At 38.4% G+C, this 17,789-nt stretch overlaps 1 protein-coding gene across 5 annotated transcripts in view; it reads right to left on the bottom strand.

The window, feature by feature from the left end:
- Positions 1-17,789, bottom strand: part of VPS13A (vacuolar protein sorting 13 homolog A) — a 271,263-nt gene that overhangs the window by 138,483 nt on the left and 114,991 nt on the right. For all 5 annotated transcript variants that reach the window (XM_034774370.1, XM_034774372.1, XM_034774371.1 and 2 more), the window contains exons 26-39: positions 16,465-16,621; positions 15,523-15,602; positions 15,274-15,333; positions 15,023-15,176; positions 13,834-13,950; positions 13,644-13,747; positions 12,983-13,150; positions 11,977-12,281; positions 11,064-11,211; positions 9,877-10,027; positions 8,822-8,946; positions 5,096-5,265; positions 2,908-3,128; positions 2,229-2,461 (exon numbers count right to left, since the gene is read on the bottom strand). In XM_034774370.1, the coding sequence (XP_034630261.1) occupies positions 2,229-2,461; positions 2,908-3,128; positions 5,096-5,265; positions 8,822-8,946; positions 9,877-10,027; positions 11,064-11,211; positions 11,977-12,281; positions 12,983-13,150; positions 13,644-13,747; positions 13,834-13,950; positions 15,023-15,176; positions 15,274-15,333; positions 15,523-15,602; positions 16,465-16,621 (2,193 nt within the window). The remainder of the gene's footprint in view (positions 1-2,228; positions 2,462-2,907; positions 3,129-5,095; positions 5,266-8,821; positions 8,947-9,876; positions 10,028-11,063; positions 11,212-11,976; positions 12,282-12,982; positions 13,151-13,643; positions 13,748-13,833; positions 13,951-15,022; positions 15,177-15,273; positions 15,334-15,522; positions 15,603-16,464; positions 16,622-17,789) is intronic.

The raw sequence follows: 17,789 nt of genomic DNA, 5'->3' as shown, positions 1-17,789 counted from the left end.
GGTGCATTGGGCGAGCATGCACCTGAGTGGAACACACATCTGCAACCACTCAAAGAAGAATCTTGCTTCAGCAGGAAGTGAAATTGGGCTCAGAGATTGCTCCAAAACATTTCAAATGGCTATTTCCCTTGTTCTCAAAAGATACGTCTAAACTGCACACACACACACACACAAATGCAGTTGTGAAACTTAGACCCTAGGTCTACAGACTCAGACTCATGCTACGGTGCTAAAATAAATTTGTAGATGTTTCAACTAGGGCTGGAGCTCAGGCTGTGAGACCCACCCCCTTGCCAGGATTCAGATCCATAGATCCAGCCTAAGCGGGAGTCTACAATTCTATTTTTAGTGCCACAGCACGAGACCAGCAAACTAGAGTCAAACTTGCTGCTATGGGGTTTTATTTTGCAATGTAGACATACTGAAGGAGGTTGGGTTTATTTGTCTCTCCTCCCACACAGAGGCCCCTTTTGGCTCTCTCAAGGAAGGTAGAAGCCTGAGGCTCAAGGATGGGTTCCCAAGAAGCAACACCCCTCTCTACTGCATGGGATGTATATGGACCAGACAGTTCTGTGTTTCTCCTGAAGGTCTCAGTCCAGGATGAGTAGGGATTCTTGAGGAGGCTATTATAGGGTACGTCTACACTACCCACCAGATTGGCGGTAGTGATCGATCTATTGGGGATCGATTTATAGATAGATAGATCACTCTGCCATTGACGCCGGAATTCCACCACGGCGAGAGGCAGAAGCAGAGTCGACTGGGGACGCGAAGTAAGTGATTCTAAGTCGATCTAAGATATGTCGACTTCAGCTACGCTATTCTCGTAGCTGAAGTTGAGTATCTTAGATCGATTCCCCCCCCCCCCCCCCAAGCGTAGACCAGGCCATAGAGGTGGCGGTAGGAGGAGGAAGCTGGGCCCGAAGGCTTCTTACAACACTCTCTGGAGCTGGCAGTGTCCATGCTGTATCCAGTGCTCTCAATCTGGGACCTTTGGGGAAGTGGAGGTGGCAGCTGAGCTGGAGGCATCACTGATTATGTGGGCCACAGGGACTCAGGCATGACCCCTCCCCCCAATCTGGTATGCTGCCCTTTGGACTGTGAAGGAAACTGCACTCTACCTACAGAGCCAGTCTAGCTCTTCCACAAGACAATCTAGAGGGAGAGCGGGAAGCAGGAGACACAGGCCTCTCCTTTTGTCTCTGGCTTTTCTTGTCTTTGCTCACTCCCTGAAACTTGAAAAGGTACCAGCTACTGCAAATACCTCAAAGAGGGAGTGGAACCACTGCAAATACCTCCCCAAAAGGCAAATGCAGCATGCCACCTGACTGGGAATTAGACATACATTATTGAGCCTAAATATTAATTTAAACATTTGATACAAAATTTGGAATTTCCCTCAGAAAAGCTCTGCAGTTAGGAGAGCTGTCTGAGCCACTAACTTCTGCAGAGGAAGAAAAAAAATGAACGGATCTTCAGGGGGAGAACATTCCCCTGCTCTCAATCACTGACAGGCCTGGTTCTGTCTCCAAGCTGCAAGCAGGCCGAAGTGCCATTGTAAAACATCTGTGGATCTTAACACAAAGAAGATATTTAAATTGTACCACTGGCAGTCTATATTCTCATTGGAAAAAAACTGGAGACTGACGTCCCTTTTTCTCACACTGTGTCGTCTCAGAAAAATTCACACACCAAAAATGTTCTAAATTAATCAAAAAGCCTTGAAAGCTGAGACAGTGTTAATAGTGCATTCCCAGAAACATGTTATCTATATGCTTAGATTATATCAGAACTATAACATTTTCTTCCCTTAGACTCACAATTTTTAGTTATGAAAAACCCCCAAAAGCCACAAATTGGAATCATACAATCACGAACGCTGTAGAAGAACAAAGAACAGCCATTCTCAAAAAAAAAAAAAATTAAAAGCTTAGCAGTAAACACTAGCAGCTGTTCTTCTGAAAAACATTTAAAATTAACCCAGAGGGTTTGTGATCCCTCCACTAACTCAGAGAAAACAAACATACTAACAGTATAAAATGCTGTAGCATAGCCAGAGACTGCCAGATGGTTATTCACTCAAGAATAATTTTTCACCAACTTTTTAAACATTAAATCCACAAACTCAGATTAGCTATTTTATATATATTAGTCAAAGAACAGGATTTACAATACCAATTATATTGTAATTTGCAGATACTCAGATTATATTTAAAAGGAAAACTCACTGTAGTGATGTTCCCTTTTCTCTTTTCTGCAAGAAAGGGGCAGGCTTTCATTTGTATATCTTTAACAGCAGCTGTCATTTTATACATTTGAGGGCTGTTCTTAATAAAGATCTCACACTGCGTTGTAACCACCAATGCAGGAGCATCACTTCTTGTTAAATCAGCCACAAACACGATCTCTGGATTTTTAACAATAATGTTCATTTCCATTGAAGATACCGGTTGCATAGATGCTGAAAAAAAACAAACCATTTAAGTTAAACCTATTGTTTGAACACACCAAGAAATTACTATAACTATACTGATATCTATGTTTACATATATACTGTATTTCCATTTGTTGTTGAGTAAAAAGTCACTCAGTATACTTGAAAGGATTCCATTTGAATCGTCAGTAAACATCTATTTCAACTAACACATAGATAACAAAGCAAAACATATCCACTGATGGTAGTTGGCATGTGTTTGGTAATTATGCACAAGAGAATACTCAACCATGGAAGACTAGCAGAAAAATAAGTTGTTAGACTGGAATTGAATGGTAAGACTGAGGTTGTTTGACACACTGAAGAAGGGAGACTTTTTAAGACAGGGGAGCCAAACCGGGAAGCAGCCTAAACTAAGTATTATGGTTCTATGCTAAAGTTAGAAACTTATATATTAAAAAAAGGTTACCAACCTTGCTCCTTTACAGCTAAAGTTTGCTTGATATTCCTCTGTGCAGCAGCACTTTCTGCACTAGCCTTTAAGAATATATCTGCAACAGTAAGTAGAAATTCCATGCTCGCACAGAGATATAAGTCTTGAACAATTGTGTCCAGAACAGTGCCATCTCTCCCCTGCTTGTAGCTTACATCCACCATGTCCTTCTTTTCAGATCCATGTTTCATTTCCACCATTCTGAAAGACAATTAAGACAGTGTACAATAAGACACTTTCAAAAGCAGACCAGGCCTCTAATATGAACAATTCATTCTCATACTCAAGGAGAGTTCTCATTCTGTCTAGAATATGACATTAGCAAAAGTTCCTTTTTTTAAAAAAAAGAACCACTTTTTAAAAAAATTCGAAAACCCACCAATATAAGCATTAACCAAAAAATGATGTTAAAATAACACACAACTCTAAAAAGCAACTTTAAGAAACTGCACTTTCTTACTCAGCAGATCTGCTCTTCTTGGACAGTCAATCATAAATACTGGCTTTGGTGACTAAGTTTTTACTGCGGTGTTCTTGTTGGCAATGAAAAGGCAATAACCTAAGAGTGTGCTGGAGTCCAGTCTTTCTGATACATTAGCAGAACTATCTAAGTTCTAATTAGTTATATCTATTCAAATCCCTAGGTAGCAATGGATACACACAGATGCCATTGTGGGCATATTTTGAAGATACTGGTGCTGCACTGGTGTAAAAGAGTAAAATTTGTTCCAAACCATCTTTATTAATGCTGATGATGCATGAAAAGGAAAACTCTGCTCTGTAGGAACAACAGATAGAAAAATTCAACTTTATACTTATAGCCTAAAGGTTCTCAATTTATAACTAAAATATAACATTGAGCACCAGGTGCCATTTGCAGCTTTCTGAGTAGGACCTCACTTTACCATTCAAAAAAGATAGAAGAAAGTTACAGAGGTGAAACATGAAAAACAGAATAGTTAACTCAGCCTCCTTGTTGCTAGAGGCTAAAGAACATAGATATCCTTGATGGCCACCGCAAAAAAACATAGATATCCTTGATGGCCACTTAATTCCAGAACAGTGGCTTTGTGAATTTGTTAATATAGCATTCAGAATATGACAAAGTTCAATGTTTTTATGTTCTCCCATGACTTTAATACTATATTTTTTGTAAATATGAATAGTTCATAAAATCTAATATTATTCAAAAAATCAAAGTTCTATGTTATGTATTACATAAGATTGTGTAGGTTCTAAACTAAATTGACACTAATGTTATGAATGCTACCAACTAATAAAACATACAGTACACCTCTACCCCGATATAACACTAATTCGGATATAACGTGGTAAAGCAGCACTCCGGCGGGGGAGTGGGGGGGGGGGACGGCGGGGCTGCGTGCTCCGGCGGATCAAAGCAAGTTTGATACATCACGGTTTCACCTATAACGCGGTAAGATTTTTTGGCTCCCGAGGACAGCGTTATATTGAGGTAGAGGTGTATGTGTTACTGTTCATTAACACACCTTCATACAATGTTAGGCACAGTATTCATGCTATAGTGATGGATGCCTAACAGACCAATTACTTGAAAAGGTAAACACACATCAAGATAACACTTGAAATATTAAAACTGTGCTAATGTACAAATCTTAAGGGGTTTTACTGTGACGATTTTAAATGTAGTGTTTCATGTTTCAAATCCTTTTAATAGTATCTAAAAATATAATAAACAAGACACCAGAGAAACCATGATGAAACCTGCAGATGAATTACTGAGTATGTCCTCTTTCAGCTGCATTTTAATGTTCACTTAAGTGATATATATATTTTATTGCTGCACTGAAAAAAAAATTCCTATGGACATATATAGGCACAATTCTCTCCGTATATCTTATCTATTGTCTTGTAAAAGATGACATTTTTTCCAAGCTGAAAAGACTATTAGTATTATCCCACCAATATTGATAGGCCCCAGGTAATATCTGTAAGAAAGAGCAAGTAGCATGCAGAATATATGACCCAATCTGTGCATACGCACAAATTTTAGTTACTTTCCAAACTGTATTTATAAGACAGGTAATTTAACAAACTCAAATAGCAACTTGTAGGTAGTGTTAGCAGCCCTAGGACTAGCCAACAACCACTGATGAACAACAATTTAATCTTTTATGCAAAATTAACACCTTGGAGTGGTCTTCTGGACTGTCAGTCGTTTATCATCTAATGTGCAGTTTGCTAACTTGACTGAAGCATTCATTGAACCATCTGATAACATTTTGGCAGCAGCTGATATCAAGACCAATTTAAACTCTGCAAGTTTCAAATGATCATCTCTTTGATCCAAAGCAGAAACCTGTTTTAAAAAGGAAACATAACTTAAACAACATAAAAAAGAGAAAGCATTTTTCTAGATTTGTTCACTACTATACTTGAAGCATGGTTTGAATCAATCTGACTAGCAAAGGTTTTAATTGTAATCATATTAAATGTAAGATTAAAAAAGGAAATGTATAGTTAAATCAAAACACTGTACCACCATTAAATCAATTAGATATACAGAGATAGCTCCACAAAGGCTAAGTATTACCTTCAGTGCATTACAATAAGCAGGTGCCACTAATGGGCATGCCAATTTACACAGGAAAGCAGATTTTTTAAAAGCATCACTTTGACTAGGTTTCAAGTCATCAGTTATTGAAAGCTTCTTATTCATTTTAAAACTTGAAATAAATGTAAACTCATTTTATTAATTTTGACTAGAGTGCATTTTTTTTAAAATAAAACTTTTACCTTTCCATTTCCACACAGCCACCAAGAGGATAGGAAGAAGAGGAGAAGCTGAGGCCTGGCCTACATTTACAATTTAGGTTGACATAGCTGTGGCACTCAGGACTGTGAAAAATTCACATCCCTGACTATAGCTATGCTGACCCAACTCCCAATGTAGACATAGCTAAGTCAATGGAAGAATGCTTCCAACTACACAGCTATAGCTACTCAGGAAGGTGGTGTTCCTACAGCAAAGGAAAAATCACTTCTATTGCGCAGACCATGTCTACTCCCTCGGGTTATGCTCTTATAGCTATGGTGCTATAGTTATCCCGCAGTGTAGCTGTGGTCTGAGAATCAACAACTAGTTAAAGCTCCTTGATCCTCTGCTAAACTCAGAATAGAGCAGCTGAGGGTTGGGGGCTGCTCTAATTTGCACCAGCTGGAAACAGTTCTCTATAGACCACACACTGGACACAGCTGGAGTGCAGCACGATCCAGCCACTTTGCCTTTCCAAAACACCACCATGGACTGCATAGAGAAAGATGTAGGAACCAGGTTTTCCAACTGTCATCCCACTGGGACAAGTCATGCCTGACCAACCTGATTGCCTTCTATGAGGAGACAACTGGCTCTGTGGATATGGGGAAAAGTGGTGGACGTGATATGTATTGACTTTAGCAAAGCTTTTGATACGGTATCCCACAGTATTCTTACCAGAAAGTTAAAAAAGTATGGATTGGACTATAAGGTGGATAGAAAGCTGGCTAGATTGTCGGGCTCAATGGGTAGTGATCAACGGCTTCATATCTAGTTGGCAGCCGGTATCAAGGGGTGGTCCTGGTGTGGGTTTTGTTCAACATCTTTATTAATGATCTGAATGATGGGATGGATTGCACCCTCAGCAAGTTTGCAGATGACACTAAGCTGGGAGTAGAGGTAGATACACTAGAGGGTAGGGATAGGGTCCAGAGTGACCTAGACAAATTGGCGGATTGGGCCAAAAGAAATCTGATGAGGTTCATCAAGGACAAGTGCAGAGTCCAGCACTTAGGACAGAAGAATCCCATGCACCGCTACAGGTTGGGGACCGACTGCCTAAGCAGCAGTTCTGCAGAAAAGGACCCTGGGATTACAGTGGATGAGAAGATGGATGAGAGTCAGCAGTGTGCCCTTGTTGCCAAGAAGGGTAACGGCATATTGGGTTGCTTTAGTAGGAGCACTGCCAGCAGATTGAGGGAAGTGATTATTCCCCTCTATTCGGCACTGGTGAGGCCACATCTGGAGTACTACATCCAGTTTTGGGCCCCCCACTACAGATAGGATGTGGACAAATTGGAGAGAGGCCAGTGGAGGGCAACGAAAATGACTAAGAGGCTGGGGCATATGACTTACGAGGAGAGGCTGAGGTAACTGGGCTTGTTTAGTCTGCAGAAGAGAAGAGTGAGGGTGGATTTGATAGCAGCCTTCAACTACCTGAAGGGGTATTCCAAAAAGAATGTTCTCAGTGGTGGCAGATGACAGAACAAGGAGCAATGGTCTCAAGTTGCAGTGGGGGAGGTCTAGGTTGGATATTAGGAAAAACTATTTCACCAGGAGGGTGGTGAAGCACTGGAATGGGTCACCTAGGGAGGTGGTGGAATCTCCATCCTTAGAGGTTTTTAAGGCCCAGCTTGACAAAGCCCTGGCTGGGATGATTTAGTTGGTGTTGGTCCTGCTTTGAGCAGGGGGTTGGACTAGATGACCTCCTGAGGTCTCTTCCAATCCTAATCTTCTATGATTCTATGATCAGGTAGTTTTAGAAGGATAGTCTGCAACAGTTATCAAAATTGCTAACACAGGTTTCTGAAGAGAAAGTATGAAACCTGGTAAAACCACAGCCTCTATTGTCTAATGACAGAGACTAACGTGCAAATTTTTCTGTTGTTGGTTAAGACACATGATTATGTTCTAGAACAGTGGTTCTCAAACTTTTTTTTTTTGCAGACCTTCGCGGACCACTTGAAAATTGCTGCGGGTCTCGGTGGACCACTTAATGATCTTTCAAAATGTTGTTTGTACCATTAGATAACTATTGTAAAGCACTCTAAATAAAAGCGCTATATAAAAAAAAAACCTTAATAATAATAAACATTTTTTTGTTTTACAAATAAAAGCACACAACTCATATTTTAATATCAGTAGTCTTACCTTTCTAATGCGATGGATGTGCCCTCTCTCCCCCGCTGCGACAGCCCCTGAGCTGGGGCTGGAAAGGAGGGGGGTCTCCCCCTGGCAGCAGCAGCCGTGGAGCTGGGGAAAGTTGCCTCTTTCTCTGGCCACTGCAGCCTTGCATGTCCCAAATTCCCCCCAACTTCTTCTCACCCCACTGCCCCCTCCCACCTAATCCCTCCAAGGCGATCACCTCACCTTACATGTGAGTATTCTCCAGGGTCCAGGCATCTAATTAGTGGAGCCAAGTCAGCACGACTCCACTAATTAGGTGGGTGGCCCTTCATTCTCTCGTGTGCAGCCACCCAGGCACACACCTTAGAGGGAGCTATCTGCAGACCACCTGAATGGAGCTTGCGGACCACAGTGGTCCACGGACCACAGTTTGAGAATCTCGGTTCTAAAAGGATAGGGACAGGACCGGTTAACTTATCAAGAGTTAAACTCATGACAAAATGTAAGCAGAAACTCCCAAGAAAACATGCCCAATTAAACCTTCTAAGCGGTTTAGATGACAAGTAGGATGATTTTGAGATCACATTAAGATTGAAGCTAGCTTCAATATTACAACCCCAATTTTCAACCCACCTCCACAATTTCATCAAAAACAAAGCAAAACCATCTGTAATTTCATACTTTGTTTTATCCAAGGTTAAATTTCCTGGAAAATGAGAGTCAAATCACACTATAAGCTTCAGAGATATTTAGTTTCCCTATTCAGTTTTCTGTAGTATCGTGAAGTGATGTAGCTGGTTAAAAACAATCTCATGGCACGTATAATAAATCTGTGACTACAGTTCATAACTACTGCCCTTGATCTATTCCTGTGTAATATCCTCTAATTTACAACATTTTCCTGTTCAGAGTTGCCAGCATTTTCAGTAAGATTACAGATTTGTTTTCTTTGATAACATGACGTTTTGTTTACCTGTTTAGAATTTGGACTGTACAATACCAAAGTGAGAGAGTCGAATAGAAAGTCCAGTTTTAGAGTTGTTTTAACTTTAACAGGTGAACGCAATTCCACCACAGCAGTTGTTACCATAGTTATTCCTTTTAAAAATGAAAGACACGTTAGCACTAAAACTGACAGCAAAACGGAAAATTACACATTCCTTAATGCATAGTAGACTTCATATGACTACATCCTCCTCACTTCACCCCAAAGATAATCTGACTTTACTAAATCCATTCTTCTGTATAACAAAGTCTTATTTTAAACTAAAAATTACATAAAAACATCATTCTAACTATCAGAATTCCACAACAAGGAAAAACACACATGCTTAATTCCTGTTAACACTATTTAGGATTACGTGCCATGCATTGGGAGGTTTATACAATCTCATATATGAGCAGGGAGCAAGGGGGTGCTGGATGAGGGTAATTAACAGGGCCTATCTTTTTTACTTTGTGCTTTTGTCTGTTCTACTTATTTAGACTGTATGTTTTTCCAGAGAATGACTTTATTATTACGTGTCCATACACTGTATTGCACAATGAGCCCTACAGCAGCTCTGGTGGTAAAAATAAAGATTTTCAGTGATCCTGCTATACTGTGATTCTGAGGGATAAACAGTTTTAAAATAGTAATAGAAAGAAAAGATCATAAATAGAGGGAAATAACTGATACCAAAAAGCAAAGTACTCTCCATAAACAGTACTGACCCTAACTGACAGATTATTGAATGTCTTATGCAGATTCTTAAATTGTCAATACAACTGGACACTATATAACTTTTATAGTAAAACACTCTAATGTCACAAGATCTACCCAGAAGGTTATTTGTCTTTTTTCTAACCCTACATCCATTTTAATTCATTCTTAATATATCCAGATAAAAAAATTTAAACAAGGACCTGGTATATAAACATACAATTTAAACACAGCTAAAGGAGACATCCTTGTAAATCCACTGGAAGAGTTAACCTGATAATACCATATAATGCTTCTGGATTGTTGCTTAAGTTTAAATAACATACCTGCAGATTTCTGGGAAGTACTGAGGGCATCGCTGCAGTTGCTACTTGTATCTTTCGGTTCTGGTAAAGGAGGTGGAGCACCAGAACTGTCCCCTAAATTTTCATTCAATGTCCTCAATATAGTGGTTAAGTCTTCCTGACTGAGAATGAGCTTAAAAATAATTTTTAAAAAAGGCTAACTTTGAAGAATAAACTTTATTTTACTCTGAATATATCAATATCACTCACTTTTAAAAAAACATATTGCAACTAAAAGGCAAAATTTCTTACTCCCTTGCAGTCCATTTCTCAAACATTCTCCTCTCCAAAATTTGTTCTCAAAAGAAGTATTTACTAACAAAGTAGGAGATTTATTTATTAGTTGGTAATGACTCTTTATGCTGCTATTAGCACATTTGTCTTTGCTCAGAAGACTAGAACCATGAAAAACATTTGTACAAAGCCTTCTATGTACTTAAAATTAGCTTTGGCTAGAATTCAGCCTGTATATGCACACCCGCAATGGTTCACACATTATTTAGTTCAGCTATGCAAACTTTTAATTAAAAGCTAGGTAGCTGGGTATGAACTATTTGCTATATGTGGGTATACATCTGTTAGCAGATGCATTTACAGCATGAATCATATTTGTTGAAAGTTGTCACATGGGGCTAGTCACATAATACTTTCCAACATGAAGTCATTAGTCTTGTTTCTAAGCCTGGCAAACCAACATATTTGTACAAATGTAGAACTCAAACCTTTCCCATATAGTCTTAATGAGAGTACACTGTGGAAAACACACATTTGTTCAATCCCGATTTTTAATTAACATAGGTTCAAACCCATATGAATAGGTTCTGAAAAAGAATACATGAACTTGTTTCAAACCATACCTGAAAGGGTGTACAAAATACCCAATACACAGGTAAATCAAGGATATTGCAGGTCAGGAGTGAGCTACATTATTATAATAATAAAGGAAAAATAATGTCTGACTGCATTTCACATTCTCCTAGCCCAGTGCTTGAAAAAGCACTTATCACTCTGGTCCCCTCCTTTTTCAGCCCTTATCAGTGAAAATCCACTCCTCCTATACCTCTTTGAATCAAATTATAACCAAGTCAAGAAGTTTTGCTTTTGTGGGCAGTAAAATTCATTAGTTTCCCACAAATATTTTTGAGTCATTTCCAGTACTGGACACTTACATTCATAGGCTTAAGTCGTCCAAGTATTTTAATATCAGGCACTTCGCTATACCAGGCAGCAGCTAAATTTCGTTCAACAATAACTTCCAAATTTAGTGGCTGCAACAGCTGTATTTCACTTTGTAATGAACCTCTCTCAAAATGTGTTCTGTGGATAGAAATAAAATTATGTTCATAACTCAATATCCTTCACTTAATAATTTGAAGAACACAACTATGAAACATTTTTACATTTGCCATACCCTTTTGAATAGTTTCTATATGGAGAGGAATAGAACCTGTCCCTGTAAGCAGTGAATTCTGTGTGAGGATTAAGGTATGCTCAACAAGGATACCCTAATTGGATATTTCCTTCTATTGAAGGGTTTGTGTAGGTCAGTGGTTCTCAACTTATTTATCATTGTGGGCTGCATATGCAGCCCACAACGTGTTACCTGGGCTGCAGGAGCTGAGTGGCAGGGTAGCGGCAGCCCAGACCTCAACCCCTGCTGCGTGGGGCGGTCGGGCTGCCCACCTTGAACCCTTGCCATGCGGGGGCGACCTGACACGTCCCGGACCCCCACCGGGTGGCTGCCCCGGATCTCCAACCCTGCGAGGCAGGCCAGCAGCCCCGACCAGACCCCAACTCTGCCACGCTGGGCGATGGTGCAGCCCGCAGAGCTTTCTGCTCTCTGCTGAAAACTGCTGGTGTAGGTGGATATTTTCCTTAAACAACAACCTTAATTATTTTCTCACAAACATTTCTGTTTGTGATTTATTTGTAGAGTGTCATGTACATTAATGATGCTATGTAAGTGATAAACATAAACCTGTTCTTTAGATAAAAGCACTTCGCTTTCCAGAATTGTCAATATGAGATATTTCAGAAGAATTAAATTGACTTTAAAAAAAACATACATACATATTAGGTTACCTGTATAGTTTTAGTTCACTCAGCTTCACGGTCATAGAGTCAATAACAGGTGGAAGGCTACATTGTGCCTTTGTTTTAACAGAGAACTGATTCTTTACAGTAATTAGACCAAAATCAGCAACAAGGACATTAGTAGAGTCTGCTGACTGTGGCACTATGATTACAGGTGCTTTAATATTAATATCCAGTGCCATTCGGGAACTCCGTTGTGCCAGTTCTTTTACACCTGTAGCTGCTTTCTCTGCTGCTTGAACAGTTGCCTCGGTAATAGCTTCCTTAGCAGCTTGGAAGTTATTTATAAAAGCCTAGAAAATAATTAGAAACTGTCATTACATCTGATGCTGTTAATCATGGGAATATTACATTTATTAATAATTAATTACCCTTTACAATTCCATCCCAAATGCTATATTATGTGTGGCAATATCACACACTCACCTAATTTGCCTATAGAGATTCTTGTATAGAGTAATTTCACTAGAAATGAAATATATGTGTACAATTATTTCTATACTGTATATTAAAGATGTAGTCCCAACACTAAAGACCTTCCATCATGATTCTGAGAAATTACATGTAACCTATTCCAAGTTTGTGCATACTCGTTGGCTTTGGCAAATTGTATGAAAGAGGCATTCATTCTGATTGTTTTATACTCCAATGTCATGTGACAGGAAACTGTGTATGTGAGTTTAAAATCTGGTCATGTACCATAAAAAGAAGCGTGAGAGTAATGATGAATAATAATAATTGCAGATTTATAGAAGCATTGCAGTTTTAGCTTTTTAGTTCCAGCATGCGAATGTGGAGGAGTTGGAATTTTGTAATTTTGGAAGAAAAAACTCTTTCAATTTATATATATATATGAGCTCCCTTATTTTTATACAAGCTTCTGGTTATTGTTTGGAAATTGAAAGAGCCTCTTCCACTTCCAGTTGGACACAACTACCTACATGTCTAAAAGAAGCTGGGGTGGAGTGGGAGGCAAGACAAAGATCTGACTTACCAAAATAGTTGAAACAAACTTGTTGACAAAAACTACTTGAATGCAACCAACAGTTAAATAAACCTGGCTGTCCACAATATTCATATTTGTATAGGCAGCACCATCTGTAGCATCCACGTATGACATCATTTTAAAACTGAAGACTTCTTTTCCTGTGATATAAAGAGCCTTAAAACAGAGAAAAGGGTAATTAATTCAAACCTAACCCGGAAAAAGTTCATTAAATAATTTTACTACAGCCTATTACAAAAATAAGTAATACTTCATACTTCCAGGGTGCCTTTTATCTATGGATCTTAAAGAATTTTACAAATACTGAGTTTGAAAATCCATGGGAGAATTTTAAATATTGGACTATAATCTCAGCAGGTGTAAATCAGCTCACTGAAATCAGTATAGTAAGAAGCCATAAAGGCCAGCTTAGTGTATGAGTCACAGAAAGCTGTTGTTTTTTTTAATACAGCAGTCACATAGTTGTAGGGGGACTGACATTTAGGTTCTTGGACAATCAGATACATACCTCTTAGTGGGAACAATGATTCCAGCACCCACACAGAGCAATAGAGAAAATACTGCTAGATGGTAGACTCCAATAATTAAGCTAGAATTAGTGTCTGTCCACCAGGCAGCAGAAATCAATGGCATATATGAGAATTCGTACCTTTTTATACCATGCCATCTCATCAGAATCCATAATAATTATGTTCTTTAATTTTGCAAACACTTCAGTTGCTGCTTTCCTCATGATCACTTGGCAATCAAGACCTAAAAAAAACCCAAAATGCCACGTAAAAAAATGTACTGATATCTGTTAGTATTTTGTAACTACATGTTCAAACTTTAACTCTTACCTTCTATGTGAATTTCAGATATTCTGCGTTTTTGTTCTCTAATAAAAACCCGCAAACAGGATAAATCTGCACAGACATGAAGGTCTATGACATCCTCATACTTGGATTTTTTTGATGCTGTGAGAGAATTGAAACCAACACTAATATTATTGTTTGTATTATGCTAATACCTAGATCATAGTGATGATAGACACATATTACCCATTCAAGTTTAGTTGTAGGCTCAGTTTGTATCTTTATTTAATTTTTAAAAAATAAACAAACACATATTGATCCTTTTCTAGTACAGAGGGAACAAAGTGCAGCTTCAAAAGGAAAACCAAATGCAATTCCAAGAGGTGAGGAAAATGGGTGTGAAAAGTGGCCTTTGTGCTCCTCTTATCCCTAGCCTACTCTGTACCTGGCCAATGCCCCGGCATAACTTAGAGCATTATACCAACTACCAATGGCTCCAAGAGCAAAAATGGCATCCAGGAATCTACAGTGTATATAGGGAAGCCTCAAATCACACCACAATACATTAAGTGCATGTGGAACGGCATACTAGTCCATGGTCAGCATTTAAAATCTGCACACAACATCCAGCATTAGGGATCCGATACAGGTTTGAACAGGTGGGCATAAATCAAACCGGAACAGGAATCCAATTAAACTGTAAAACAGGTGCAGAACAACCAACAGCCAGACAGGTTCCAATTTACATATGGGATCAAACTGACATTAATCAGCCTATGCCCAACAACTCTGAAAAGGTTGAATGAGGGTGTCTGTACTAACCACTGACACAGTAAGAAAGAACTGGTTGAGGCCCCTAGTATATCCCTTGTATTGAGTGCCTGGATCCACAAAGATGCATAAAACTAATAGTTAACATTCTTACACAGCATTCTGCCTGAACACAATCCATTTCTGCTCTTCTCATGCTCTTTTTCATAAGTGCTAGTGACCAGTGGAGTGAAAAAAGTTTGATTTCAATAGTTATTCTTCCTTTCCTTCATTTTCAGTAATATAACAGCCTGAAGGGCTCTCTACTTCTCCGTCGTCCAACAGTTAACATTTTCTCTGTCATCAAGAACTTCTCCCCTCTTATGAAACGAAGGATACTGTCACATGTCACATGTGGTGGAGGCTTGGGGATGAAGGGCAAAGCAAAAGGAAGCTGGGGGAACCAAGACAAAAAACAACTTACTTAATTTCTTAAGAACATCCTTTTTCTCTTCTTTTTCCTCGACTACCTCTTCTGTTATTTTAGTCTCTTGTTTTGGTAGAAGATTATTTAGGTAATTCATGGCATTCAGAAGTGCTTCATTATGCAAATGAACATCTAGAGAGGAGAAATTCACCTAGAAAAAAGGGTATTTTTAGCAGGAACATATTTTCCAAAAAGGTTTTTCCAAAATAAGAAAACCACATAAACCTCAAAACAAATGATAGTCGTACCTTTAACAGCTGCAGAACATTCTTGTAAGCAGTTTTCAACTCTGGTCCATTAATATCAGCCTATTACCACAGAAAAAAATAATTAAAATAAAAATCTGCAAACTTCATACAGAAAGTTTACTGCAAAACCTACTACAGCTCCATGCATTTGACTTTTTAGATACCATATACACAAACTGAATTTTAAAGAAAGTCACCAGAAAGACTAAGGAAATCACATTTCTAAAGGTAGCTTTATTGTTTTCTTACCTTTACATATTCCAGTGTAAGAAGATCGTCCTCTGTATTATCCAATGTTGTAATGATGTAAACAGGTTTGTCTTTATCATCTTTTTTTAAAAAAAATTAATGTTAAAATAGCTTGGTTTACACTTATCTTTTTCAAGAAAATGCAAATAATTAAAACTTAATATACAAGTGTTTTATAATCAGTTATGCAAATGAATATGGGATTATAAAGCAGACTATCACTGTCACTGTAGCGTAGGATCAGCAGAGACTCACCCACAACCCCAGAATACCTGAATGTTTCTGCTAAAATGATCAGCAGCAAAACAATTAATGTTGACATTTGGATTGTGATCATTGCGAAGCATAGTTAGCTCCCCACTGCAATGAACCAAAGCAGTATACAGCTCTGAGCTGGATTTTATTCAGGAGGCAATTTCAAGAACACTAGTTCATGATTTGTGAGATTTCCTTTGCAATCATTAGGGCAAAAATATTTTTTTTAAATGCAAACCTAAAATATTACACACACACAACAAGGCAACCAGAGTGCATGCTGGTACAGTCTTATTGATGAAATAAAATCCAATTGCTGGAGATACACAGGTGATTCCCATGGTGGTTACAATCATGTGTCTTGTGGGACAGGATGATTGTAATAATAAAAAAGAAAAAAAAAACAGGATCATGGAAGTGATGACATGTCCCATGTGTCCCAAGAACAGGGGATTTTATGGATGATGCACTTTTCCTGGTATCAAAAGGGGTAAAATAAAAGAAATACTATCCATGAATAATTGGTTTCTCTCTCCCACTCTCATTTAAATAAGTTATTAATTTTTAAGGAATGGATCCTGGAACTTTAGCTGACATAAGGAAGCCCAAAAGACTTCCTGGAATGAACTTTTCACCGTACTACTGTAGGTTTGCGAATCAGTTTTAGAGCATCATGTACATTCTTACCCATATACTCTGGACACAGTAAACAGACTTCTCTAAGAAAAGCATTTGCAGCCATATCAAATGTTCTGAATTTAAGTTCAGTGCCTAATCCTACAACTTCTAGCTGCAGCACAGGCTTTTCAGTACCATCAGCAAGACGACACAACTGAATTAAGACCTGAGGAAAAAACAACATAATAAGGCATAATGTGATAGTGGTGACACACAAAGTACAGTTTCATCAGAGTTCGTATTCAATGAATATCCAATTCAAATATAATTTTAGACAGAAAATGTTCCTTGAAAAAACTCTGAAGAATATCCTTTCAGTATTAAAACTAACACTAGATGTTGCTATTTCTATAAAACAAACCAGCAAAACAAGAATGTGTACGAAATAAAACTTCATTCTTAAAAGCAGCTCCACAAACTGTTCAAGAAAGTTAATCTCATTCAGAGCCAGATTCTCAGTTTATGTAATCTAGTATAGCTCTATTGATTTCAAATAAGCTATGCTGATTTACATTGGCTGAGGATCTGTCCCTCTGTCCAAACATCATTTAAGACCACAGTCCTGAACTAGTCACACAGCCGCATTCAATGGAGAACCAGGGTGATCTCATGGCACAGGCATTCCTTGTTTCCAGCTGCTTCTACAGGTCTTCAGGTTCTTCACTTCAAAGAGAACAATCGAAACAAGGAGACCAAATCTCTCTCTCTCTCTACTAGAGCCTCCACTACTTCATATGTAGGAGCAAACAGGAGCTCCCCTCAATTACTAAAGCCAATGAATGGGAAAGGAACTCCTCTATCAACGTAATCTACATTATGAAATAGTTTAAGACCCCCGTTATAAGCTAATTTCAAATATAGAAAGTATTAGATTTTATGTATGGATAAGACTTTCAGAATTACACTTATTCTTAGTCTGTCAACTTTGTGGGAGAGGGGCTGCATCTTGCGTCTGGAGAGGACCTACCATATTGAAGGTATTACCATAATCCAAACAAAAATAATTATTTTCAGGATTTTTATGAGCCAAGTGTTCTGCATGAGAGCACAAGACAACTCATTAAAACCTTATTTCGTATAATGTCTTTCATACAAGCACTAACCTGAAGTAGCTTTACAGAATTAAAAAGACAGTGCATAGCATATGGTATAAATTATAGGGAAAAATAATGAAAAAAAACCAACCTGCAGTGAATATGCCAAATATTTAGTCATGAGACCAATAACAGAGGCCAAGAGAAACCAAAGATAGCTAGCAAAATGAATACTGCTAGATTTTAAGGTAATTGTTATAAGATGGAGCATTAATGGCAGAAAGGCTGTTCCAGATGGAA

Source organism: Trachemys scripta, chromosome 6 (assembly GCF_013100865.1).
Source record: "Trachemys scripta elegans isolate TJP31775 chromosome 6, CAS_Tse_1.0, whole genome shotgun sequence".
NCBI lineage: Eukaryota > Metazoa > Chordata > Testudines > Emydidae > Trachemys > Trachemys scripta.
The sequence above is the reverse complement of the archived record's forward strand: the minus strand, read 5'-3'. Positions and strand labels throughout refer to the sequence as shown.